This window comes from Phodopus roborovskii, unplaced genomic scaffold, assembly GCF_943737965.1.
Source record: "Phodopus roborovskii unplaced genomic scaffold, PHOROB, whole genome shotgun sequence".
Classification (NCBI taxonomy): domain Eukaryota; kingdom Metazoa; phylum Chordata; class Mammalia; order Rodentia; family Cricetidae; genus Phodopus; species Phodopus roborovskii.
Window position 1 is genome coordinate 5,124,558 of NW_026125543.1, and position 27,859 is coordinate 5,152,416.

At 39.4% G+C, this 27,859-nt stretch overlaps 1 protein-coding gene across 1 annotated transcript; it reads right to left on the minus strand.

Annotated features, from left to right (window-relative positions):
- On the minus strand, positions 1 to 27,859 carry Igsf10 (immunoglobulin superfamily member 10). The gene is made up of 7 exons (XM_051177004.1): positions 27,445 to 27,859; positions 24,752 to 24,946; positions 22,967 to 23,096; positions 19,477 to 19,867; positions 11,280 to 15,521; positions 8,851 to 9,751; positions 1 to 1,936 (listed from the first exon to the last, which is right to left on the minus strand). The coding sequence occupies exons 2-7, from the start codon at positions 24,943 to 24,945 to the stop codon at positions 28 to 30; spliced, it is 7,767 nt and encodes a 2,588-aa protein (XP_051032961.1). The 5' UTR covers position 24,946; positions 27,445 to 27,859; the 3' UTR covers positions 1 to 27.

Consider the following 27,859-nt stretch of genomic DNA (forward strand, 5'->3'; position numbering starts at 1 on the left):
TCTCTTCAATTTTAGTTTTACTTCCTGTCAGATTACTTGAACATAAGTTGTTGCATAATCAGTGCCAAGTAGGTTCTGTGCTATGCATTTATAGACTCCAGAATCTGAGGTTTGGAGATCCTGAATGACCAGGGTGCCTTGTGGATAAAGCGGCTCACTTCCCAGGGTTTTCCTTTCTCTTGCCTTTGAGAGAGGCAATTGACCTGGCATCTCCCAGATAATCTCTGGCTTGGGGACTCCCAGGGCCACACAGTGAAGCTGCAGTGCTTCTCCTGTCCTCCTGAGCATGCTCCTGGGTAGGTAGTTTATAATTCTGGGAGGGTAGGCCACAATCATCACCGGGACGATAACTGCTGCCTGGCCAACACTGTTTTGAGCCTTACAGATATAATTTCCCCTGTCATAAGCTGTTGTTTCTTTGATGACCAATGTGCCATTTTCATGCAGTGTGTATTTTCCATTAACATGGGGCCTGTCTATCACATGACCACTTGGTGTAGTCCATTTGACACTTGGCTTAGGGATTCCATCAGACACACAATGCAGCGACAGAGATTCTCCACTGGCAGTTTTTACCATCCCAAGTGCATATGTCAGAATCACAGGCTTCTGCCCGATTTCTAATATGATTAGTTTCTCGATATAGCCAACTTTATTTCTGGCTGCACAGCGATACTTTCCTGTCTTGTTCCGCGTTGTTTTATAAATGATGAGAGAACCATTGCTTGCTATCAGATATGGGGAATGCTGCAGTCTATCAGAAAACTGGGTGCCATCAGGTAAAATCCAGATTATTTCAGGGGGTGGGTTCCCATCGACAGAGCAGTTCAATGCTGTGGACTTGCCAACCTGAGCAATTACTTTTTCGTTGAATGGATTTCTGAATGTTGGTCTTCTCAGCATTTCCAGTACTTCTAACTGTACCACCAACACACTCTCTCCTCCTTCATTCCGAGCCACACAGATGAAATCAGCCGAGTCAGAAAGCCTGATGTTCCTAATTTCCAGGGTTCCATTCTTATGGATTGTGATTCGGCTTCCATAGTAGGGAACAGGGAGGAAAATGTTGTCTGGCACAATCCACATGATCTGGGGTGGTGGGATCCCATCTGCTCTGCAGTCAAAGTATTTTTTGGAGTGCTGAACAGCTGTAGCTTTAATAATGGTTTTGTTTGTGTACAGACCATTAATTAATGGAGGTTTAGAGACAATATCCAGTTTGTACATTTTAGTGTCATCCCCACTAGGATTCCGAGCTACACACACATACTTCCCAGAGTCAAGCGGTTTCACTTTATTAATGGACAAAGTTCCATTGGCATGAAATATGTACCTGCCATTGGAGAATGAAATGACATCATTGGAAGGCAGCAACCAAAATATACTTGGCTTGGGTTCCCCAATGACCTCACAGTCAAGGACAGCTGTATCTCCAACCTTGATCCGCATGTTGCTCTTGTAGCCTTGCCTTATCCTTGGGGTAGCTGTTACAACTGTTAGGTGGATTTTCATTTCATCTTTCCCCAAATTGTTCTGGGCATAGCAAACATAATCTCCTTCCTCTGTAATTCCAACTTTATTGAAATACAAGGTTCCGTTGTGGAAAAGGGTGTACCTCTTAGTCCTGTGGCCACTATCATCAGCTTGCACTGCATTGTTTATCATTGTCCCATCAGGCAAACTCCAAGACACCTCAGGTACAGGGGAGCCAGAAGCCTTGCAGTCAACTTGGAAATCTTTCCCGTGGAGCACTTGCTTCTTAAAATGCTGCTTATGCTCAATTTTGGCAGGTGCCAGTCTTAGGCGGACATGCATCAGGGTCAGGTCATCTCCCATTTTGTTTCTTGCCACACACAAGTAGTCACCACCATCTTTCTCTGTCACTGATCCAATAACTAATGATCCATTTGGATAAACATGGACCCGGCTGCCCATTCTAAGAAGAAAAGAGACAGATATGAAAGTCCAGCTGCTTGCAATGAGGAAAGTTATCTTTTCAAAGACTAAAAATGGAGCTGAAGAGATGCTGCACAATTGTAAGACCTGAAATTTGATCTCCAGTGGCCGCATAAAAGGTAGGCATGGTGGTGTGCATCTGTAACCCCAGCACTAGGGGCCGTGGAGACAGGTGGATTCCTGGAGCTTGCCATACAGCTAGGGTAGCTGAGTAGATGAGCTCTAGGTTCAGGGTTGGTAGAAAGTGATTGTAGAAGACAACTGACATTTAGTTACTGCTGGCCACCACGTAGGCATACACTAACACGAATCTGGGCATACTTTGCACAAACACGTGAAAAGCCTAAAATTTGACATCAACTTAGACACATTTACAGAATGTCATACTATGTAGAAGTGGTCTTATTTATATGATATGACCTCCCTCCAGGCCTACCAAGAGGTGATTGCCATAGTTGTGCATGTAAGTTACTTACTATGAAATTCTGACACAGCTAAGATGAAAATCATTGTTACAATCAAACTCATCACCATATCTACCACATCCTGTCGCATGTGCACACGTGTGTATGTGTGTTTTATAAATGGCATTAGTTTTATAGGTGATTCCTTAGACTGTTACAATGAATATCTAAATCACTTACTGCTATCTGATCCATTTGCTTTAAAAAGCTCTATAACAAGGTATGATTTACCTAAAAGACAAGTGGTTATTTCCCAAATAGACTTCAAGTGAATCTCCTTTATGTATTTTTTTTTTCAAAAAACAGCTCATGGAAAAGGGAATACCAGAAGTAGCAAGTTCTTCGACATTTTATGTGTCAAACAAGTGGATCAACAAAAAATTTAAAAATTTTCTACTAATGAGGAAAAAATAGCTCACATATGTGTTACATTACTACCTGATGATACTTTTTAGGTGTATTAATGAGGCAATTATTAACGTTATTTAACTAGAGAACAGTTTCTCCTCTGCCTGCTGCAGAGGGCGCCAATCTAAGACTCATTAGAAGCTGAAGCACCTGCTGTCTGGGCAGCTGTAAAAGGACTGGTTTGTATATTAGCTCCATCACTGAGGACTGCCACTCCACTGCCAGTAATTGCCACATTTGACCACCAGATGGAAGACCTTTCCTGATAAAATTGAGCCTGGCTTTTAGTACTAAGACTATAATCAAGGCCCCCTAAGAGTACTTTCCCCTTCCTATGGACAAGCATGAAGTAAACACACAAATGGAACTAAGAAGTAAGAACTTTAAAAGTTACACTTATCAGTCTCATTGTTATCCATTCGGGGTGTATGTGTGTGTGTGTGTGTGTGTGTGTGTGTGTGTGTGTGTGTGTGTGTGTATACACATGAGCATACATGCGTGCATACACTGAGGTGATCAGGCGGGCAGTAGATGTCTTTACCTGCTGAGCCATCTAGTCAGCCCAAAAACTTCTTAAGGAACACATTTTAAAAGCTTTTAATGGGGGCTGGAGAGACAGATGTTCCAGTGGCTACCAGCAGATCAGGACAGCAGCAAGCACCTTCACCTGCTTAGCCATCTGGCTAGCCTAGGACTTCTTGAAGCATAACTGCTACACAAGTCAGCAGCCTCAAGTCATTTTCCAACCTAGGGAGTACTACATAGAGACTAATATAAGAACAGTGTGCTTTTTTTCCTCAAGTGTGGAAGGAATTTCTCTGGAAAGACACCAATGTGAAGTCATAATAATGTATACACAAATAAAGGAAATTACTTGGTATTACAAATACTTTGTTTAATCTTTAAATGTTTCTCTCACTCTCTAGAGGAAATATTCAGATGGACTTGAAGTCTCAGGAAAGTCTGCCTTTGTCTGGTGCTACACTGCCAACTGTCATTAATCCCTCCTGGTGTGTTCTAAAAGCCATTTATTCTCAAATTTGGCTGCATTATTAAAAATTCAACTTGTGCAGCCTGAAATACTTAGAACCTGTGCTCCAAAACTAGAATGTCTGACTTAAGTGATGTCAGATCACTTAGGCATCAGGCTTTTCATATGATTGCCATGTGTAGCAAAGTCTTAGGACTAATGTCTCAAATGTTAGTTCTCTCTTAACCTGTGTTAGCATTGTATAGGGCCAAATTTACACATATTTCCTGGCTTCTCTTTTCCAAGATTCAGACTCCTTAGATGTGGTTGGGGTCTTTAGTGCTTGGCAAATATCTTGGGTTACTTATGAATAATTAAGTTTGAAACCCAGACTCAAATTTTAGTATGCACTACAATTACCTTCGGGGCTTCCAAGTACACAATATCCTTGTCGAAACAATCACTGCTTCTGATTCTAGTTCTTGGTTAATGTTAATGCTACTGGTAAACACAGACAGACTTTTAAAAACAACTAATTTGGAGTGACACCTCAAATGTGGTCTAATGACATTACAGGTCATAACATCCTCCACTAACCAGCATGGGAAGAACAGTGACATAAGATCAAGCTGACCTGCTTAGGAGAGGACTGGAAACTTTTCAAAGTAGCCTGGAAGTAAAATACTTCAAAAAGAGACAAGCATCAATTTGACAAGATTGTCTTTTCAGCTTGACAAAGCCAAAAATTAGCTGAGAGTGTCAAGTGATGGGTTTTACATATCACATTAGCCTGTGAGTATGTCTGAGGGAGACTGTATTGATTGATCAGGGAGATCCCAACTCTCCCTGGTTGGCAACATCCCTAAGCAGTTGCTCTTGGGCTGTACAATTAATCTAGCTGAACATGAGCCACTTAGTGAACCAGCAAGCAGCATTGCTCCGTGTTCCTGCTTCAAGTTCCTGTCTTGAGCTCCAATCCTGACTTCTTTCAATGTTGGACTATAACCTGGAAGCTGTAATAAACCCTGTTCTCCCTGAATTGCTTGCTGTTTAGTGTTTATCACAGCAACAAAAAGAAACTAGGACAATGATAATAGAACAGTTCTAAACATATGTACTGGATATGGGATGAACTGCATATATAAAGCAAATATTAGATATAAAGAATTAAGTCCAATATAATACTAATAATGTCAATACCGAACTTACTCAATAGATTTTTAAAAATCTAGACAGAAAAACTAAGAAACATATGAGTTTGACCACACTGTAGAGAAAACTGACCTAACACACATTTTCAGGACACTTCATCCAACCAGTATAATACACATGGAATTTTCTCTAGGACAGCCCATATGTCAAGTCTCAATAAATTTTTAAAGGTTGAAATCATTTTTATCTTCTTAGACAGCAAATAAAATTCCACAAGAGTGAAAAAGTATATAGATAAATGGAAATTAAATAACATGTTCCTAATTGAGCTTAGGATAACTGAAAAAAAAAAATAAAAGGGAAAGAATTTTTAAAACATTAAAATTATAACAGTATCAAAATCTGTGAGGTACAGCAAAATCAGCTTTGAAAAACACACCAAAATATGTAATTAACAAAAAAAAAAGGTTTTAAATAATAGCAACCTCAAGGACAAAAAAAAAAAAAAAAAAAAAAAAAAGACAAACCAAACCCAAATTAAAGGGAAAAAGTACCAAAATACAAAGTAAAAACAAAAATTACAAACTGCAACATCATTTGTGGGCTTTAAAAAAATAGAAGAAGAAAAATAGCATCTTCAAATCTTTACCTAGATTTAAAAAAAAGACAGCCAGATAAATCAAAAGGGAAACACTATAACTGATAACAATACTTATACTTAATTTTTGTCAACTTGACAGGATCTAGAATCACTCAAGACACAAGTCTCTAGGCACTCCTACGAGCTATCATCTAGGCTGTCAAGATTAGATTATTTAAGCTCTGGGCATGACTGGAGGTTTTTTCTTGATTAATTGGAATGGGAAGACACACCCTAAGTGTGGACAACATCTTCTAGCAGCAGCAGACACATAGGGTGGTCCAGAGCCAAAGTTGCTGAAGCCATCTGCCCTGCTTCTCCCTGTTTCTTGCTGGTGAGATAACTTACTCTGCTGTCAATGCCATCATCTGCGGAAATCAAAGGTTAGCTTCTTTGGTCTATCAGAGTGAGCTGAAGACTAGGCCTTCAGCTTCAGATTGGGGCTGCTGAGACACTCAGATTCAAGGACTGTGAAGCAACTGTTTCTCAGCCTTCTTGATGTGAAGATATCCATTCATTGGACTACCCAGACCTTATCGTGGGGGCCAATCACATTCCCACTCAGTGATGGGAGATGTCATTCTGTATATTTGTTTCTCATACTGGTTAATGAATAAAGCACTGTTGGCCAATAGGAAAGCAAGATAGGCGGGACTAGGAGACAAGGAGGAAAGAGGAAGTAGTAAGGAGAGAAGATGAAGAGAAGGGAGAGAACAGAACTGCCGGCCCCCTCTCCGGTAAGACCACGTGGAAATACATAGAAATGGGTTAATAATTAAGACAGAGCTAGCCGATAAGAAGCTAGTACCTGGCCAACAGCATTATATCTAATACAGAGTCTTGGTGTGTTATTTGGGGCCGGCACGGCGATGGGACCAGACCAGCAGCGGGAGGAAAAACCTTACTCCTTACAACTCAGTATATATTTATTCTATTGGTTCTATTTCTCTAGAGAATCCTGATGCTACAACAATACAAAAGATTATTTAAATGCTACTATGAATAATTATATGACCAAATCACATGAATCAAAGAAGTACTGGACAAGTGTCAGGAAGTACACAGCCCACTAAAATTGATCAGGAGAATATAAACAGAGTAATGATACTAAAGCAGTAACAAAGTCTTCCATCTTAAAAACATTCCTAGTGCCTGACTGCTGTACTGATGATTTCTATTAACATGTAAAGAGTTAATTGCATTTCTTCTTAAAATATAAATAGAAATGCCAGGAACATTGCCAACAATTGTTTAAAGGGGCAGTACATTCTCATTCTAAACCAAAAGCACAACAATAAAAAAAATTAGATCCATATACTCAGTGAACATAAAAGCAAAATTTCTCAACAAAATACAAGTAAACTAAATTGAGCATTTCAAAATGTACATAGACCATGATCAACTAAGATTAACCTCAGGAATGCAGGGATAGTTAAATATTTGCACATCAATAAACACTACAACACAAATACAAAACAGTATGATTACAAATGCAGAAAAAGCAGATACTGAAGGAATGTATCTCAAATTGTTAAAGTCTGTATATGAGAACTCTACCATGAATACCACACTGACTTAGAAAAGGCTAAGGTGTTCCTAAATTTGAACAATACTCCCTCTGCTCCTGCTGCTCTTGTTTAATACAGAAAGAAAGTCTTGGTGAAAACAATTAGGAATAAGAAGGAACTAAGGCATTCAAATCATAAAAGAAGTTAAAGTAGGCTTGTTTTCAGATGTCATTGTTTTCCATAGGAAAATAAAAATACTCCATTATAAAGCTTTGATAACTTATAATCAATCATTCAGTAAAGTTGCAAGATACAAAATATATAAAATATAAAATTCATCATTTTACAAGTCTATGATGAACTTGCAAAAAAACAAAAACAAAAAAACAAAACAAAACCAAAAAAAAAAAAAAAAAAAAAAAAACTCAAGACACAAAAAAAGCACTCTAAACTACTTAGGGAAAAGTAGAAAGTAAAAGATTGATAGCTAAATAAAGAATTGCAAAACATAAATTCTAAAGGACACACACACACACAAAAAAAAAAAAAAAAAAAAAAAAAAAAAAAAACCAGAAAGGTGCCCATGTTACCAGGTCAAAAGGTTAATCTTTATATTCAGTGAAAAATACCATCAATATACCAATCACTTTCTTTCAAGAAGTAAAGTAATTCTATAATTCATAAAAAAATTGCAAAGACTCAGCGTAGCTGCAACAATTCTGAGAGGAAAAAGTAAGAGCTGGTATTCTAAAATTAAATGGAAATGTGGTAAATGAAGCATTGAAGATATTGAATATGAAAATGGGGGCACATACAGGGTAGAAAATATATGTAAGTATGTGGGTTCTAATATTCACACTCTAACTCAGCAGTTTATAACTTTCCATCTTAGTGACTTACAATTTAACATTTAAGGTAATTTTGATAGGTGAAAAACCTGAAAATATTGACATTTGGATTAAAAATTACAAATCCATTCATTTTATTCTGTATCAACTCACTGTAACATTAGGGGGGGAAACTTTTGATTTCTAATATCCATATAAATTCATATATACTATTTAAGTGTTATTACATGGATATTTCAAAGAATAAATGTAAATAAAGGTGCTCATCTCCATCTTTTTCTGGATTATGGAAAATCATTTCACAGTCATGGAAGTCACAAGAATTTATAACTCACAAACTATAAATTTTGTTTTTCCAACCAAATATTTTATAAAGAACATAGTTAAAAAAAAAGTTTGTATCTGATAATATCAAGCTCATGGAATTTTTAATTTATTTTCTCTGAGAAGGTCTTAATGTGTCTTTTTATAAAGTGTATTGAAATTTTAAGAAAGAAAGGATTATGTTGTAATTAAAGCGTGAAGCATCAGAAGGTCGAACATTTTGTTTCAAGAGCCTTAACCTCATCACTACTTCTCTTTTTAATACAGAGATTGTGAATAACTTTACACAGTTAACATTTTTGCTTTCCCCACAGTTAACATGTTTAAAAGCAACCACAAGGTAAGGAAAAGGGGGGAAAAATGCCTGCCACCAATATGGAGGCTGATAAGATCCTCCTATTAGTTCTCAATGTCCAAATCTGGACTCTAGAGATAAGCATGTGAATTGATTTTATATTTAGTGTGGTCAAATGGAGTCCCTTTGTATAGACAGTCACTCACCTTCCTGTGCATCCTGTGTGGTCTTTGAAGCTGCTTCAGCTGAATAAATAAAGGGGATAATTCTAACAGAAAGGCTTACCTGTACCACTGGTCGATGACAGCCTTGGATGGTAACCTCCAGATTATTCTAGGTTTTGGATCCCCAGTAGCTGAGCAATTTAGTAGTAGTTTCTCACCCAAATTCACCTCTGTCCACTTCTGAGAGGCAATTTCTATCCTAGGGACTGTTTCTCTTTCTTTCACTGTAAGGATCACTACCCTTCTCTCTGAGCCCGAGGAGCTGGTGGCAATACATTCGTAAGTGCCCCTGTCTGAAGGAGCTATGTTTCTTATATAGAGAGTCCCATTTGAATACAAAAAAAACTTGGAACGAGCCAACTGCTGTGGTTCTAGTTCAGTCCCATCATAGAGGACCCAGTGAACACTGGGCTGCGGAGCTCCTTTTGCAGTGCAGGGCAGTTTCAAACTTTCACCTAAAACCCCAATGATGGCTTGCCTCTTTTGCTCTAGAATAACAGGGGGAGCTGTGATGACTTGTATCTTCACGAGCAATGAATCCTGGCCAGCTGGGTTGCTGACCACACATTTGTAAAAGCCACGGTCATAGAGACTCAGGTTATGGATGATCAAGGTTCCATCAGGTGTTACCCAGACCTTTCTGTTCCCCTTGGACTTTTCCGAGACCACTGTTTGGTTTGCAAGTATCCAGGAAATTGTAGGTGTCGGTAAACCTTCCCCTCTGCACTTCAATTCCACACTACTGCCAGAATGAACTGTGATCTCCTTGGAGTGTCTGTCCAGGAGCCTAGCAGGGTAGGAAACCACAGACAACGTGACACGAAGGTGGTCCTTGCCTAGTGGATTAGAAGCAGAGCACAGGTACTGTCCACGGTCCTGAACACTGACCCTCTGGATGGACAAGGTGCCGTTGGGAAGCACATGGAACCTGCTTTTCTGTGTCCCTGGGGATAGTTCAAGTCCTAATAAGATGAAAGAAATTTATACATAGTTCATCAGTATCAAAGACTGGATAGAAAACATGAAGCTATGTTTTTTGTTAAGCTGACAATAAATACATTTAAACTAAACAACAACAAAAACACAGCTAAAGCTATTTCTCAATTTTTTATTCACTTAAATTTAGAATCCAAATAGTGCTACGTGACATTTACCTATGTAAAATTATATATGTATGTATGCATATGATCTACTTTCAAAGTAATTTTGTTGGCTTTAACAAATTATTTTAATGTTTTTATTTTTGATATTACAATATGATTAGATCATTTTACCTCTCCCCTTTCCTTCCTCCAACTCTACCCATGTTTCCCCTCTTTCTCCTTTTCAAATTTATGGCCTCTTTTTAATTATTGTTGTTCATATATATATATATATATATATACACACATATATATGTATATTTGTGTATATATATAAAATGTATAATTTATAAGTATATACAAATATATAAATACAATCTGTTTAGCCCTATGTTACCTGTATGTATTTGGCTTTAGTGCAGATCATTTAATATCAGATAACCAATTGGTCAAAACAATTTCTTAAAAACTGTTGTTTTGAGATGGGGACTAATTTTTAGCCAAGGCTGGCACTGAACTCATCCCCATTTCTGGGAATATAGTCATGTACCATTCTATCTAGCCTCAAAAACTATTCTTTTAAACTTCCATTACCATTACCTTTTATTGAATTGTGTGTGTATGTATAGGTCCATCCATGCTGATTTGTGTGTGTGTGTGTGTGTGTGTGTGTGTGTGTGTGTGTGTGTGTATGGGCAGTGTGTAAAGATCAGAAAATAACATGTCTTTTCCAGGGATTGAACTCAGGCCTTCAGGCTTGGCAATTGGTTCCCTTTACATGTGGAGCCAACTAGTTGTCCCAGAAAATTCTTTTCAACACATTAAAAAACATTCTAGTGCGAAGCTAGAGAGATAAATCCGCAGGTAAAGAGCACTTGTTGGTCTTGCAGAGGACCTGGGTTCAGTTCCCAATGTCCACATGCTGGATTATTGTCCTCTGTAATTCCAGTTCTAGGAAGTATAATCCCCTTTTCTGACCTGTGTGCATACTAGGCACATATGTGCATATATACACATGAAGGCCTAACACTCATACACATAAAATAAATCTAAAGTTTAAAACCTTCTAAGAGGGGCTGGAGAGATATCACCAATTCCAGGGAATTTGGTACCTTTCTTAAGGCACCTGCCCTCATGTGTGCAAATGGACATGCGCACACACATGCACGTGTACACTCATGTACACATACAGACATGTACACATACATGTACATACTTTCACACACATGAAAAGTAAAAATTAAAAAAAAATCTTCTAATGAGCAATATGCAAATGTCAAATGGGGATATTAATAGTTTGTATATTTTGGAGAAAATTCAAAATAATGTTGGTTCTTTGAAGACAACTCTGAAAGATACAATAATGTCTTTGTTTCATAATTAAGGTACTGTTAATGGTTCCAAATACCTGATGAGATTCTGGTCCAGTGAATGGTGGGTAGGGGGTTTCCAATAGCCTCACAGGGAAGGAAGGCATCTGAGTTGATCGGAATAGTAAAACTTGCAGCATTTCCTCCAATTATTCTTGGTTTTTCCAATATAGTTTTAGGTAAAGAGCCAGAGGGAAGGAGTTTGGAAGTTGGGATTTGAACAGGTTTCTTATCCAAGACACTCTCCACATGTTTCTGTCCATTCCGATATAAGGCATGAGTGCTGGCCTCTGGAAAGCTGAGAGAGGTCCACATGCTCCCTGCTGGCCTGTTGCCCTTTGCCATAGTTTCTGAGTATGACTTGTGCTGAAAGTGGTTTTCTGGCCAAGGAGAGGGCTTCCATTTAGAATACTGGGGTTTATCTATTCTTAATGCTGGCATAGGTGTGAAAAGGAACAGACTAGAGGAGGTAAAGTAAGTGGCTCCAGTTAGGATCTCTGTATCTGGGCGAGCCTCTGCTGAGGATTGCTGCACATCTGAATTGTGCCTTGAGGATTCATATATAGTGGCCATTCTATTAGTCATTGCCTTGAAAACTGATGTGGCCTCACTGTCTGTAACCACACCCCTAGTAAAGGGTGGAGGGGAAGGAGTAGGCATTAGGGGAGCCATACTACTAAGGGTTGGTGGTATGGCCAAGGCTCTTTCCATTGTGGTTACCTCCTGTGATTTGCTGAACAAACTTGTTTCTGAAGCTGTTGTATTTCCCAAAGTCTGAGTACTCTTCTGAGACAGTTCAGTTATGCCCAGGAGACTAGTTTCTGAGTGGAGAGCAACTGTGCTTACAATTCTGCTAGGGTCTTGTAATGAGGAGTGAGTGGAAGCAGAGGAAGTATCAGTTGTTGGAGCTGGGTACATACTGAAGCCCAAACTCTGCCCTGGGGTGGTGTTTGGGTGATTCCTGATCTTCTGAGGCTGCTTTATTTGGCCTTTTGCTTCTTTGGAACTTGCTTTTTTGGTTTCAGAGACAATGACAGATATAGGGGCAGTAGGCATTGCCAGTGTGGCTGTTTCTTGTAACAGGAAGCTCATTGTACTAGCTCCCTTGCGTGTGGCTCTAGGAATCACAGGGGAGGAGTTGGTGAAGGGCTGCTCCTTGCCCACTGAGTGATTTCTGGCCCCTTCAGTGGCTTTGGGCTGAGTGGCAGCCATTGCTGTAGATAGAGTATGCATCAAAGTTGCAAAGAGTGTTGTAGAATGTGAGGAGGGACTATGATCTGTGGATAAATGAGGAGCTATTTTGGGAAACATTGTTGCTGTGTTCTTCTGTAGACCAAACTGATACAGATTCCCTTTTTTGTTATTTACAAAGATTTGCTGCCAAGGAATTTTCCTTCTTGATAATTTTGTGTTTGTTGCTTTTGTTGGCTTTGAAGGTTTGTTGAGCAGAAAGGAAAGTGGTGATGTCACCACTAAATCTGGTTCAGCTTGAATGGTACTAGACACACTCAGGTAACTGCTATTATCTACTGGAGTTATTTCCAGAGGTACACGTGTTGAAGCAGAAGTCATGCTTGCTTCATTGGGAGTCACTGGGGTACTTTCAGCTCTGAAATATTTTATAGTGGTTGGTAATGTCTCAATAGCTACATTTGTTTTTTTCTTAAAGAATAATGATGGGTTCTGGACGACAGTGGTAGACTCTGCTGCTATGTCTTCAGTGATGTTAGCTCTGGGGAGGGTGCTGAGTGATGAGCCTGGAATGGACAGTGCTGTAGTTGCCACAGTGAAGCTCTCTGTGGAAGAACAAGTTGGGCACATCCTATAGAGTTCTGTGGCTCTGTTATCAAGTCCTTTGAGTGCTGGCCTCACAACCCTGTATCTATGCCGTCTGAGAATTGGGGTTCTATATGGACTTGTAATTCGTCCTCTGCTCATGATTTTCCTCTCTCTCCCAAAGTGCCTGGACAAGGGAAAATTAGCTGTACTGTTTCTGGGAATGTGAAATAGAGAAGGGGCAGTTGTGTGTGACTCTGAAATGTACTTAGGGAAGCTAAAACCTTTAGTGCTTTGAGAAGAGGTGTCACTACTGGCTCCGCTGACTTCTGTTATAGGTATCTGATGCTTATAATCCTCTGTTAGATTTACTGACTGAAAGACTGTATTGGCCTTGCTGGTGAAGATACTTAGCATGTTGGTGTGGCCATTAGCAGCCATGGTTCCCCCTGTTACTGGGTGGGTACTTTGGGAAGATGCTCTTCTCCCAAACTGAACAGTAGTATCCTGAGTTTCAGCTACTCCAGATACTGATGGAAAGGTAACATTTGGATTTTGGTTGGTTACATCTTCTATTTTGCTTGCTGAAGTTGGGTTTATACTGTTTGATACAGGTGTGGTGTCAATAACACTAGATAATTTGAAATCAGTAAAATGCTTAGATTGTTGTGTTTGTGGATTAGTAGTTGAAGAGACTTCTATGTCAGAAGTTATACTTGCCACAAAGCCATAAGATACTGGTCTAGATTCAGCAGTTGATGACCTTTCTGTGACACCAGAAGGTTTAGTTCTCAGAACCATGAGTTCTTTGTCTAGAGAACTCATGCCGGAAGCATGTTCTTCCTCAGTTGGGAGCACCACAGCTGAAGTGCCCAGTGGCACTGGCTTTACTGTGGCATTGTTTTCCTTCTTTGGCACAGAGTTCTTTTTTGCTTTCTCTAAAAGTGCTGCCCAGTGTTGTGGGTCAATTCTCCTAGCAGAGAGAGGGAAATGCCTTCTGTGCTCCCTGAAACGTCTGAGTGTGGAATCCCCACGCTGGCGATGTAGTGACTCTCTATATTTGTCCTTCTTATGTATTCTGGAGACTCGTTTTCCAGTCTCTGCCCCTCTTGAAGCTGATGTAGAGAGTTTCAACGGTGGTGGCCGTTTAGGGGGCACAACGGGATTGTGTTCTCCAAGTCCAGATCCATCTGCTTCCCTATCATGCTCAAATGACCTTTGACTGTTCATTTGGACTGAAACTTGAAAAATGGAAAAATCAACCCCGGATGGATTAGCAGCTACACAGCGATAATGACCTTGGTCTTTGGGGGTAACCCGTAATATTCTTAAGGTTCCATTGTTAAAAACTTGTCTGTCTCTTGATGACTGAGAGAACATGATATTTCCTGGAAGAACCCAGCTAATAGAAGCATCTGGAATACCAGTGGAATGGCATGGAAGATCAAGTGTCTCACCAGTGGCCACTATGTGTTGAACTCTGTTTTCATGTATGCTTTCTACATAGGGCTCTACCACAGTTATCCTATAGGTGAGAATATCTGCATCTGCATGGTTGGTGCTTATGCAATGGTAAAGGCCAGTGTCAAAGCTATCCGCCATCTGGAGTTCCAACTTTCCTTTTTTGTCTATTAGAATTCGCCCATCCTCACTAACATAAGGGGCTCTCACTTTACTCCCATCAGCTAGAAGCCATTCCAGGTGAGGTGCAGGGTCACCTTGGCCTGGACAGTCCAGGGCAATAGTGCCACCAGCCAAAACAGTGTGTTCCAGTTTGGTATTGTTCATCATCTGAATCATGGTCCATTTGAGTCTCACCACTCTCATCTCTGCCCTTGGTAAAGAGATTTGAGCATCACTAGAGAACTGAATCTGTAACGTGCTAAGTGTGGTGGCATTTCTGTTCAGCTGCAAGAAAATTTTTTCTTGTTGGAACCAAAAAGGATCAGCTCTGAAATCAGCCTCTACATTGGTAAAAATGTCTTCAGGCATAAGAACCAGCTGTTTATATTTGGAAGACAGCTGTGGAGTTTCAGTATGCTCCTGACTCCTTTCTAGTATCAGAGGAGAGTCACTGTATAAAGCTAGTAGTTGCCACACTGGCTGAATGTGATTAGGATCTACAATGCAAACCAGGTTTGTTGAAAATGATATATTTAGTTTGATGTAGTCATTTTCCTCAGTGAATGCAATTGGCAATGTCCTGGATGGCTTTTGGATACTGCAGACCACATTGGCCTTGTTTCCAGACAGGTCTGTCATGTTCAAAGATAGGGAGCCAAAAGGTTTTATGAAATCTTGGGGCAAAATGGAGGCAGATCCATTGTCCTCCTGAATAGCTAGGCTCTTTGACTTCAGTGATGGATCAATGGTTGGCTTTGTACACAGGAAGGCTCCAGCTGGTACTGTAGTGAGGGTTCTGCCTTTAGAGATCCTGGGGTTCATGCAAAGAGGACACTGCTGAGGACTGGAGGGGCTTCTGTCCTTCTTGCATTTTATTATATCTAGGAAAAAAATCATAATTATTTTCAAAAGTTGTGACATCTTTATAAATCAACACATGAATACTTTGAAGAAATATTTTCACTAGAGTTCAAAGAAGCTTGTGAAATGAATTTTTAATAACATACTGTCTACACATCATGCTACAGTACAATATGCACAGGCACAGGGGTTTTATTTACTTTACTCACAGCTGTATTTATGCCTGAATATTAAGACCTGGATATATATTTAGTACTTGATAAGTATTAATTGAATGAACCATTTCCTTATCTAGAGAAACAAAAATTATATGCTCATGTTCAGCACTTTAGTTAATAACACATCGCTTTCTTATGACAAACTTTTAGGACAGTCATAGAACTTGGCTATACTTTAAAAAGTAACCTGCTTGAAAATCTCTTAAATCCTAGGATAGCATTAAAAATCCAAGCATTTCTCCATTATCCAAAAGAACAGTTTGTGTTCTTAGTAGAAACAGGAATGGAGAGATGCAGACAAAAAGAGACAAAGATGCAGGTAAAACCAGCTAATAAGATGTGAGTATTGATGGAACATAGAAGATAGCTGGGATGGCCAGTCCAGGCTTATTTAGTGATGATGCCGTTGGATAAGATGGGCTCAGTAGTGAAGAATCAATTAATGGGGGAGGAGAGGCTGTATTTGGTCCTGTCAGAATTTTTAAATCATAAACTACTCGTCACAAATGAGTCCTGTTTGGGTACTGAGATGCCATATACTTGGGAATTTTAAACATTGCTCTGATAAGTCTATTTTAAAAAGCTGACCATTCAATACTAGATAAGAGGTATGGAATTTTCTCAGAAACAAAACACAGTCTGAGACTTCTATGCTGTCCCACATAACAGTTCCTATACTTTTTGCTGAATACAGCAGGTAACTGAAACATTAGATGTCTTAAATGTAATTCCTGAGAACAGCTTCACACATGGGCAGTTTCTTTGTAAAGGACAGAGTCATTATGGTCAAAACCTCTAAATCCTTTAGGTGTGTACCAGTTTCCTCATCTGAAGTCAACCATGACCTGAATATATGGATTGGACAATTCCAAAAGTAAACATAAGTTTGAGATTGCATGCAGTTCTGAGTACTCTGATGAAATTTCATGTTGTCTCATTGGGCTCCACCCCAGCATAGGACATAATCCTTCCTTCCAGTATATGCACTGGGTACATGCTTCCTGCCTAATAGCTACTAAATAGCCATCTCTGGCATCACATAAACTGTCATGATATTGTGGTGTTTGTATCTAGGTAACCCCTATTTTATTAGTCATACCCTCAGACACAAGAGTGGTAATGCTGACAATCAGATATGCCAGAGAGAAGCTATGGACATGGATCCTTTCAGAAGAAACTTCTCAACTTAGGAAAGAAAATACAAAGCAACACATTGCAAACCACATGTTAAAGTTATAGGATTTATGGTGAAAATGTCGCTGTAAAATTAGAAAAATTGAAAAAGAAACCTGTGTTAATTATGCTTCTGTACTTTTGTTGTTGTTGTTTTCTGTTTGTTTGCTTTTGATTTTTTGAAACAGGGTTTCTGTGTACTGTATTGTTTTGGAATCTGTCTTGTTGCTACTGTATTTTAAAATTCAAAAGTTAGGGCCACAGTGTGCAGAGATGCTTGGTGTTACCTACAGTTTTCCATATCCACTGAAACTCCTGGAATGTATCCTTCATGAATAAAGGACACTACTGTACTTTGGTGTGCCAGGTAATATTTGATCAGTCATTATTCACCTAATTTTATAGAATAACGTTGTGCAGAGGAGGTAGGTGGAAAGAATAAAAAAGCTTTGAACAATGATAAGGAACTCCTTCTAATGCCACCTGGCACCTACTGACAATCTGTGTCCTTTATCTGCTTGTCAGTGCCCTGGATCTGATTTTATGAAGCAAAAAGCATAGTTAACATCTGGCTTAGTTAAACCTCATCACAGAATTGTGTTCATATCTTAGGATGTTGATTACTGCTTGTACCTGGACCGGAGCTATAGAGTCCCATGTTTGCTCAGATTCAAGTCTGACAGTGTCACTTCCTTCCCTTCACACCAGTTTCCAGTCTCACACAGTGTTTTTCATCCCTCAATCCTGTCATTCAATGCTAATCTCTGACATGAGCTGTTTCTCTGACATGCCCAGTGCCATCACTAATTAGACACTCCTCAAGGACTCAGTATGACCAGCAGTTATTTCTAGTGGGCTCCCTGCCTTACCTCTTGCGGTGTCCTCTGCTTTCCCTGTCTTAATCTTCAGCATTCACCATTAGAATGTCTTAATTGGTTGATTGTCTTCCCACGTGACAGTAAGCTCTGTTTATTGATCTATGTATCCAATCCCTGGTCAAGGGCTGTCCAAGAAAGATGCAGTTCAGGAAGGAGGAGAAAAAAAAGAGAGGAGTGGTTGAGGATAGAAGGATGAAGGGAAATGTCAGGGAGATAGACAGCTGGCAGGACTAATCCTAAGACCCTGATGTTTGCACATCTTAACTTAAAATTGAGATAAAGATATTTTATGGTAGACATTGGCCACTTGCGGTCTTTATATAACTATTACCATCTGTACCCCTAGAAATATTGTAATAGCTTTTCATATTGTTTTCAATTCTGTCATACATATTTGTTAAGTTGGCTATTTCAGGTGGTTTTATGAAGACTATACCATGGTTTAGTATTGTAAAGAGGTGACATGCATAGATATGCATAAGAACAGATCAACAAGATTCCAGTCTTATATCCATGAACAAAAGCATGCCAGGAAAACGACAAAAGCCTGTAATTATTGAAAAGCAACACCAAGATTTTGTGGAACCAAAGAAAGGAAGATGCAAGTAGAGATGAGGCTATTAGCATTGGTAGAGACGAGTGTATTAACATTGGTAGAGATGAATATATTAACATTGGACTGCTGCAAGTGTCAGACAAGCTGCCACACTGCCTGTGAGAAGCTATCAGATTGCTTAGGGTAAATGAATGATTTCTAAGTATAAATGAGTGTGATTAATTTATGAGTCTTGTGAAATTGACAGTAAGAGATCAAAAGCACAAGGGAATCTGTCATTTAGGCATGAATGAAAGATTTTAGTCCTAAAGGCTTTGCTTGGATTTGACATACATGTATGTAACTATATGACATATATGTGCATTGTGTATTGGTACATGATATATACTTTTTAATATATTTTTATACTCACATGTTTTAGATATATCAAGACCATAGGTAATTACTAGATAGACAGTAAACTCATTTCTTTTTACCTATATAGTAACAGTTTAACAAAAAGTATTAAGTACACTCTGTGTCCGCGATATATTGTAGAGGCTATAGCCTCTACTAGACATAGCAAAAGGCAGCAGACATTTCACTCTATAAATTAATTCTATGAGTACAGCATAATGTTCATTCAAGAAAGGACACGGGGAAACTACAGGAGTGTTGAGGTCATGATTCTGATGCAGATGGGATGGGTGAGCCGTGTGACTCTCCTGGAGAGGTAATGCTGAGAAGAGCTACCCTCTGGGAGCATATCAAGCAGAGAAGAAAACAGGCAGCTGCAGGCAGAGGCAACAGCTGCAGGTTGTGGTATGTCAGGAGCTGGAATGAAAAGCACCTGCCTGGGAACGGGAGAGGTTTTTAAAGAGGCTTAAGACAGTTGGGCCAAGAAACATGGCTGTGATACTTTAAGCCACAGATGAGCAATGGTTTTACAGAGAATGCCAAGTAAGAAAGATTGTCATCATCACAGACATAGCTTCCTATTTTCCCACTGTGGCATAAACACAGCTGTAGGGTGCAGAGTTTGTTGTCCCTGGATTATTTTGGGGGACTTGATTTTCTGCATCTATATTATCTATGGCTTGCTATTACAAATAAAGCACCTCTAGCTGGTTGTTCTATTTAATTAGTACTAAGAAACAAACAGTACAAATACCTGGCTTTTCTCGTATCCAGTCAGACAACCACTTTAAATGGCAGTCGCATGTCCATGGGTTTCCATGCAGATAGAGGCTTTCTAGGTTTGGCATGTAGGAGACCATTTCTTTTGGGAGAGTGGTCAGGAAGTTATCAGATAAGTACAGGTACTTAATGAAAGAGGTTTTAAATATCTGTAGATAACTTAAGGAGACAAATGTGTCTGGGTGGAGCTTTGTGAGCCGATTTCCTTCTAAATGTACCAGGCGGAGCATGGTGAGTCCATAAAATGCCTCAGGGTTGATAAACTCAATGCTGTTGTGATCCATGTGCAACCGAGTCAAGCTCCTGAGTCCATAAAAAGTATCTTTCTGAATTATTTGGACTTTGTTATAGCTCATTTTCAAGACCTGCAAATAAAGATATGAACATATTTGTTTTGTCAAAGGAACTGCCATAAAAGAGAAAAGTTTGCAAATACAGAAATATGTTGAGATCAATCCTATTGGAGGTACATAACTTAATTAAAATGTAATTCAAACAAAGTAGTTGCCAATTAAATGTGACAACATCAGAGAAATTAGGACACACACACACATCAGAGAAATTAGGACACACACGCAAGCAGTTGTTAATATCAAAGAATTATTGCTAAAGCTATAATATATAAGATAGTGATGTCATGGTTACTTTTAAAGGTCCTTTAATCTTTCATTCTGTATAAGATTGCACATCAACCAGGCATTGTTGTGCACATCTTTAATCCTAGCACTTGGGAGGCAGAGGCAGGCGGATCTCTGTGAGTTCGAAGCCAGGATGGTCTATAGAGTGAGTTCTGGGACAGCCTCCAAAGCTACACAGAGACAAGATCTGTTACACTCAGATAACTATTGAAGCTGGAGCATTTTAATCATCTTTTTTTTTTTTTTTAAAGATTATAACAGAGTAATGTGCTGCACTATGTAATTCATTTCCCTCCCACTGGCCTTCCCTGTGCCTCCCTGGCTGGTTCCTTTCTTTCCCCTAGATTGCCTCAAAGAGTTCATTACATTCTTCTGCCTACTTTTGTGTATAGTGAAAAACATCCTTGAAGAAGAAGAATGAGAAGGAGAAGAACTTTAAATAAATAAATTTAAGATTTATAAGACTACCTGTGGACTTCAGTTTTCCCTATTTATAGTATCTTTATTGAGATAGAATTCAAAAGTGCTTCGTCTCAAAATTGTAGTGATATTATGACATCTCCATACTATATATTGCTCATATTGTCCTTCCATTGTCCACCTCCCACCCCTGTTGGCTCCTATCCCTTCCTAAATGAAAGCCCTTCTGCTTTTATGTCAATAGATTAACATTTCTAGATTCCACCCATGAGAGAAGCCATGGTTTGTACCTCTCTTTCCCCATTACCTCATTGTACTCTCTCATGTCCCTCCCTTGGGCCCTTGTTAGAGCACAGGTTTTTAGTATATCCACTGTGATAGAAGTAGATCTACTTCTACTATCTCATCTAAGGAATTTGTTACTCTCCAAATTAAGACCAATCCACATTCGCAGTTACTTTTGCCTTTTCTTCACTCTAAGCAACAATTAATTTACTCTCTGTTTCTAAGGATTCATGTATTTTAAACACTTCATATAACTAGAATCATACACTATATAGCATTTTGTGTCTGGCTTCCGTCACGTAGCCAAATGATTTCAAGATGTAGTACATGTCAACTCTTCATTCCTTTTTGTTTCTACATTGTGTGCTTATTACATGGTTTGTTTATCCACTCATCAGCTGGTGGACATCTAGCATGCTGTCTTTTCTTAATAATATGAATTTAATTTATTCTGAACTGGAAGCCAAATAAATTTGAATGTTTGATGATGCTTTAGTATGCATTAAATCCTTTTGTAAGTAGTTGAGCATACTTAAAAAAAAAGAAAGAAAGAAAAGAAATCATGAAATACTTATAAAAAACTGTGGCTTCCTACCCGTTTTTCTGTTTTGACTCAAACTGCCACCTATACAACAGGGCCTTTTCTGGAATGCCAGCTTCCATAACAAATAAAAGCCAAGCTGGAAAGCTTTGTCTGAAATGTTACCTGGGAGTATAACCTCAAAGCTAATGTTTCTCAGTCAGAGTAAATCCTGGCTAAGAGAGTAAACATAGATGGAGAATTCCATGGAGGATACACGATCAATTCCTCCTGAAGTTATATGTCCCAAATGCAGCCTGCTGTGCCAATTCAACATCATCCTATACGTACACTGTACTTGACACTGCCTAGCTCTAAACACCAAACATAGCTCTGGCTTGATGTTTAAAGGCTCTGTGAACAGTGGCTATTATTGTGTTGATTGCTATTATTTGTTATGTGAAAGTTACAGTGAATGATATAAGACATACACACTTTATTATGCTTTTCCTGAACAGTAGTTTATTTGCTAAGCTGTCATCATGCAGAATGAATTAGCTTCTCAAAAGTGTCCAGGTTATAAGCAGAGAAAGCGCTTCATGTACATTCTTCTCTCCTTACTCTGATTGCTAGACTTGTTTAAGCCTTTAGTTTCTCACTTAGGTGTGTGATAACTCTTGCAATGTTTTATTCATGTGTAGGAGTATTTGCAACTTTAGTTTGAAGCTGGTAGAGGATAAACAAGTAAATAAAGCAAACTGGAAATTTATAGTGATTTATAAAATTCTACCATGTTTTAAAAAAAAAATCTCTCCTACTTTCAGACAAACAGCTAGAAATGGCATTTTAGGGATAAATTTCAAATGTTTAGTAATCCTTGAAAATTGATTCCTTCTTTCAGTTAGCTGGAGAGTATGAGTAATCTTTGCCTCTGAGTCTGTCTTCCCTCCTCCCCCCCCCCATTTCCTTTCTCTCTCCTCCCCCTTCCTTCTTTTCCTGCCCTCCCCTCTCCCTTCCCTTTTTCTATCCTTCCTTTCTTGTTTCTTTCCTTCTGTGGGTGATCCCTGTGCATGCATGTGTAGAGACCAGATGCTGGGTGTCTTCCCTGTTCTTTCCATATTAGTCTTTGAGTCAAATTCTCTCACTGCATATGAAGTTTACTAATTGAATAGAGTGGCTGGCCAGTGTCTCTGACTCTCTGCTGGCCAGTGTCTCTGACTCTCTGCTGGCCAGTGTCTCTCTGCTGGCCAGTGTCTCTCTGCCGGTCAGTGACTCTGTTACCGCTGCTTCCCAGGACCATGACTGCAGGTGTTGTTTGCCACCGTGACATGTTTTTATGTGGCTGCTGGGAATCCAAACTTAGGGCCTCATATTTGTGTAGGCATTTTACCCACTGAGATATCCATCTCCTTAGTCCCCCAGAATTTTCTTAATATTCTAATTTCCACATTTAATTGCATCACAATTGAAATCCTTCCTTGATGTCTGCCTCTAGTGTCCAGAATGTCCATTTTCTGTCCCATGAGGACAGGCAGCTTTGGGAGTATACCTCACAGTGCTAACTCACATCTAACCCCCCATCCCTTGACCCCTCGAGTCACCTGCAAGGACTGCAAGCTGGAGAAGGTCTTGTCTGTGACTGTGTGAATACCATTACTGTGCAGCAGGAGTAATTCCAGTTTGTTCAGCCCATAAAGTTCATTTTCTGTCAGTCTAGCTAGGCTGTTGTACCTGAAAAAAAAAAAAAAAGTTCATTTTAGTCATCAGCTGAGTCTGTCAGGTAAAGTTCAAATGTCAAAGTAGAAACAAACAGACGCCCCCCCCCCCCGCCCCTGCAGCTGTGTTCCCAAGAGATTTTTTAAAATACTCGAAACATTGGAAACATTAAACTTGCCTGCAAAACGCCACCTGCTACCCAGTCCTTGCAGCCTCATAGTTATCTTTCCACATCCCTTCCCACTCTCAAATATTTATACACATCAAAGCATCTCCTACGCCTATCACTTCCTCTCTGTGGATGCTAAGACACTGGATATTCCTTTGGTACTGTCTCCTCAAGCTTGCAGGTTGAGGTAATCAGTGTTCAAGAGGCTTGCCACTGGAGTCCACAAGGCTATGATTCTGAGTTTGGGTCCAAAGGGTTTGTGTGACTCTGTATAAAATCTGAAGATATTTTCTGTTCCAGTTTTCTCAGATATAATATATAGATAACAGAATCTAGTCCAAAGGTTATGGACACCAGTGTCTTAGTTTAGGGTTAGTTTATTATTGCAAAACTGGGGAGGAAATGATCTGTTTTGCTTATACTTCCCCATTACTATTTATCATTGGAGGAAGTCATGATAGGAACTCAAGCAGTGAGATCAGGAACCTGGAGGCAGGAGCTGATGCAGAGGCCACGGAGGAGTGCTGCTTACTGGCTTGCTCCTCGTGGCTTGCTCAGCTTGTTTTCTTATAGAACCCAGGACCATCTGCCCAGGGATGGCACCATCCACAATGGGATCGGCCCTCCATCATCCACCATCAATTAAGAAAAATGCCCTATAGACCTGCCTATAACCTGATCTTACTGAGGCATCTCAATCTCAGTTGAGGCTTCTTCCTCTTCAGTGATTCCAGCTTGTGTCAAGTTGACCTAAAACTAGGCAGGACAATCAGTGAATGAATGCATATAGTACTCAGCCCAAGGCCATCTCATAGGATGAGCACAATTATGTCAGTCTTCACTATTGGTGATTGCTTCCAAGGCACCATGTATGCTGTATAATCCTTGTTGCACCATGCTGACTACATCTGTCCTGCCTCTTTACTACTTCCTTCCAAGGCGAATAATAGCACTGGCATAGCATAAGTGCTTACTAATGTCACATGGGTGATGCTGTGTCCCATTGCTTGAGCATTTATACATATAAGCAATTTTTCATAGACCTTTAAAATACCACCATAATTTGCCAGATTTAGTATTTTAAAAAAGCCACTAATGACAATGGCTAGCATTATGTGCTGTATGAGCATTTATAAACCTCAAAGGACCTTGCAAAGGGAAATGATGGATTTTTTTCTTCCATAGGAAGATAATTTCTCTTGTTTCATCATGCCTTGTATCATAACACTGATTTTTAACAGAAACTGTAATATTTTCCAGTAAAAGTCTATTCAGAATGAAGCTGACCCATAATCATGAGGCTCCCAAACAACTAAGAGGGTCTTCAGGTTCTAGTAAAAGACTATCAGGAAAAGAAATAAAATGTCTCCACAAATGTAAGGTTTATATGAGCTCATTTTAGAAGAAAAATATTAAGAGTAATCATAGGTGTTTTGGGGACGAGTCATCATGATGATCAGTGGTCCCTCTCTGAGAAGGGGATCAGGCAAGGCCCACACACCCTAAATTTATGCGTTCCACATTGGCTGGGATGCCATCCGGAATGGAGGTCAGGTACCGAAATGTACAGTGCACCTCTGTTGGTACATAACAGGCACAAAGGCGAGGACAGGCTCTGCTCTCAGGTATGGCCACCAGGTAGACTATAGTGAGGGAGGTCAACAAGCAGCTGATTTCTCTGTCTCCCATCTTCATCCTGAAAAGACATCCAGCCAGAGTCATACATACAGTTCAAGCAAAGTCCCAGGAATACACTTAGCAACTCTGGGAATAACTGAGAATATTTTCTTTAAGGGTCATGAGTAGTTAATTTAATTCACACCTGTTGTAGCAAATGAACCTTGAATTTAATTTTTCTTATTTGTTTTTCATATGATATATTTTGGTCATATTTTCCTGTTTCCCCAAATTCTCCCAGATCCTTCCCACCTTCCTATCCACCCAACTTTGTGTTCTTGCTGGATCTCAAAACAAATAAACAAATGAAAATCAAAACAATCAAAACAGAAAAAACATATTAAACCCCCCCCACACACACACAGAGAGAGAGAGAGAGAGAGAGAGAGAGAGAGAGAGAGAGAGAGAGAGAGAGAATACCCATGGAATTAATTTTTTGTTGGCCAAACTACTATTGGGCATGGTGATTGCCCTGAAGTGTCATTGACATACTCAGTGTCACTCATCGGAGAAAACAGATTTCCCTTTTCCAGGAGGTATCTATTGCAAATGGCTTCTTGGTTAGGGATGGAACCTTGTTTCTATTTCCCTTTCTCTGTGCTGGGATTTTGCCCTGGTTTGAACTTGTGCAGGTCTTGTGAATCCTGTCACAGTCTGTATTCAGTTAGCATACAAATTAATATGTTTCTTCATGGTGCATGTGTTATTATACCAATATACTTATTAACTTCTCTTATTCCTATTCATTCTCTCAGACTCCCATTCTGGCTTGTTTGTTTCTACTTTATTTTGTGCATTCCTATACACACACACATATAAATTAGAATTGTATATAATTAAACAAAACTACACACACACACACACACACACACACACACAGAGAGAATTGTGAATCTAGATTCTGCTCATAAGAGAAGCCACATGGTATTTTCTTTCTGAGTCTGTCTTATTTTTATAAGCTTAATGATTTCCAGCTCCATCCATTTCCTGCAAATGTCATGATTTCACTTCTTAGGGTTACATGGAATTCTACTGTACATATGTGCCACATTTTCTTCATCCATTCCTATTTTGACATTTCCACTTCCTGGCTGTTATGAATAAGGCAGAAATACACATTGCTATGCAAATTTCACAGTGTCACATACCCAGGAACGGACTGGTAGTTCTATTTTTCAGATTTGTTTTCTTTAGAAACTTCCATAAGAACTACAAAAACTTAATACCTAATTGTTCAATAACTAATGGGCTAGTGAATTGAATAAACAGTTCTCAAGAAAGGAATACAAACAACCAAGAAAGACTTCATCAAGTCACCAAGATTCTTAACAACTAGGAAAATGCAAATTAAACTTGCTCTGAGATCTATTTCTCCTCACTTAAAGTGCATATCATCAAGAAAACAAATGACAACAAATGCTGGTGAGATCTGGGAAAGAGGGAGCCCATCAAGAAAACAAATGACAACAAATGCTGGTGCGATCTGGGGAAAGAGGGAGCCTTATCCCCTGGGCTGTGACCTGGTGCAGGCACTTTGGAAAATGTACTTTATAGAACCAGTGTGTGTGAGCCTCCCGCTGGATTTTGTCATTAAATGGGCTTACTAGTAGGAAAATGTCTTCATAGCGTCTCGTGTCCTGAAAGCATTATTAGAGATCTTAATAATGATATTGGAACAATTGAAGCTAATAGATTTAGTCTCTTGTTTATGCAAGAGCTTTTCAAACTGTCAAAACATTGTTTATAAAAATAGTATGTGCAATTTAGAAATAGATAAAAGAAAAAAATCATCTCACCATTCAGATATAACCAACACATGCATTTATGCATGTATGCAAGTATGTTTGTACTTGTATATAATCAAACAATTTTGTAACCTTATACCATTTAATGTATAACACATTTTATTCATTTCATTTAGCCTTCCAAAAGCACTTTTACAGCCGTAATAACCCACTGCAAAAGAGATTAAATCTCTTTCTAACACATCTTCAAGTCCTTGCCAAAAAGGACACATTGGACATTTCAATGCCAACTATTGACCAGGAGGACAGTAAACTGACCAGCTGGGAGGGCCGAGTCTCAGCCCACAGCTATAGCAGCTGCACTAACCTTGCAGGACTGTCTGCTTTCTCTGACATGGGGATGCAGAGCAGGACGAAAGAAGAACTGTGCTCAGCTTCTTAGAAGATGAGATCTTTAACCCACAAGTGGGGCAAGCCCAACGATCCTAATGTGGAATTGTTCTGATCGATTTTAACCCAAATTAAGATTTGTCGCTGCCAAATCATTGAAGGTTTCTGAATACTCTTTGCATGATTACAAATAGCAGGTGAGCTTGCTATCATTAGACGAACAAAGAAGCAACAAGGTAAAGGCAATTCTCTGTTCCGCTGGGAAACAGAAGTAACTATGTGCACCCTGAGAGTTAATTGCAGGAGATTGGAGTCATAAATAGTACATGGATTCCCGTACACTTAAGCGTCAAACTGTATGTAACAATAGAGTTGGCAATACCTGGCCTCTTTTGTCTTGGCTTTGAGTCCTCTTGCAACATAAAAGCAGAGACAGAAAGCGTTCCTCAGAAAGTCTTCACCCGAGCCCAGGAAAGTTCTTTGCTTGCATAGGGAGCACACTGGCTAGATTTTTCTGGCTTACAACTGGGGGACTGATGTTTCAGAGACCAGGAGGCGCTTCTGTAATTTTAATGCTATCATCGGAATCCAAACTCACAAAGCCTTTCTTTATATCCGGCTGTTGCTGCTACTGCTGTTGCAGACTTTGTAAAGCTTTTTCTCCTCCCTCAATAGTATGTTAGTTCTCTTTAAAGTCATTTAAACACAACTATTAATCAAACACTCCTTCTTCCCGACGTCCCAGAAGTTTCTTCTCAAACTGCTTGTTTTGCACAAACGTGTCATCAGTGTCTTTG

Excerpts from the sequence above, each read along its gene's own strand:
- Igsf10 (XM_051177004.1), bottom strand. The coding sequence starts at position 24,945 with ATGAAGATGGGAGACAGAGAAATCAGCTGCTTGTTGACCTCCCTCACT. Across the intron at positions 23,097-24,751 it reads GTGGAACGCATAAATTTAGG|GTACAACAGCCTAGCTAGAC; the intron begins GTGTGTGGGCCT and ends TTTTTTTTTCAG. Across the intron at positions 9,752-11,279 it reads CTGGACCAGAATCTCATCAG|GACTTGAACTATCCCCAGGG; the intron begins GTATTTGGAACC and ends TCATCTTATTAG.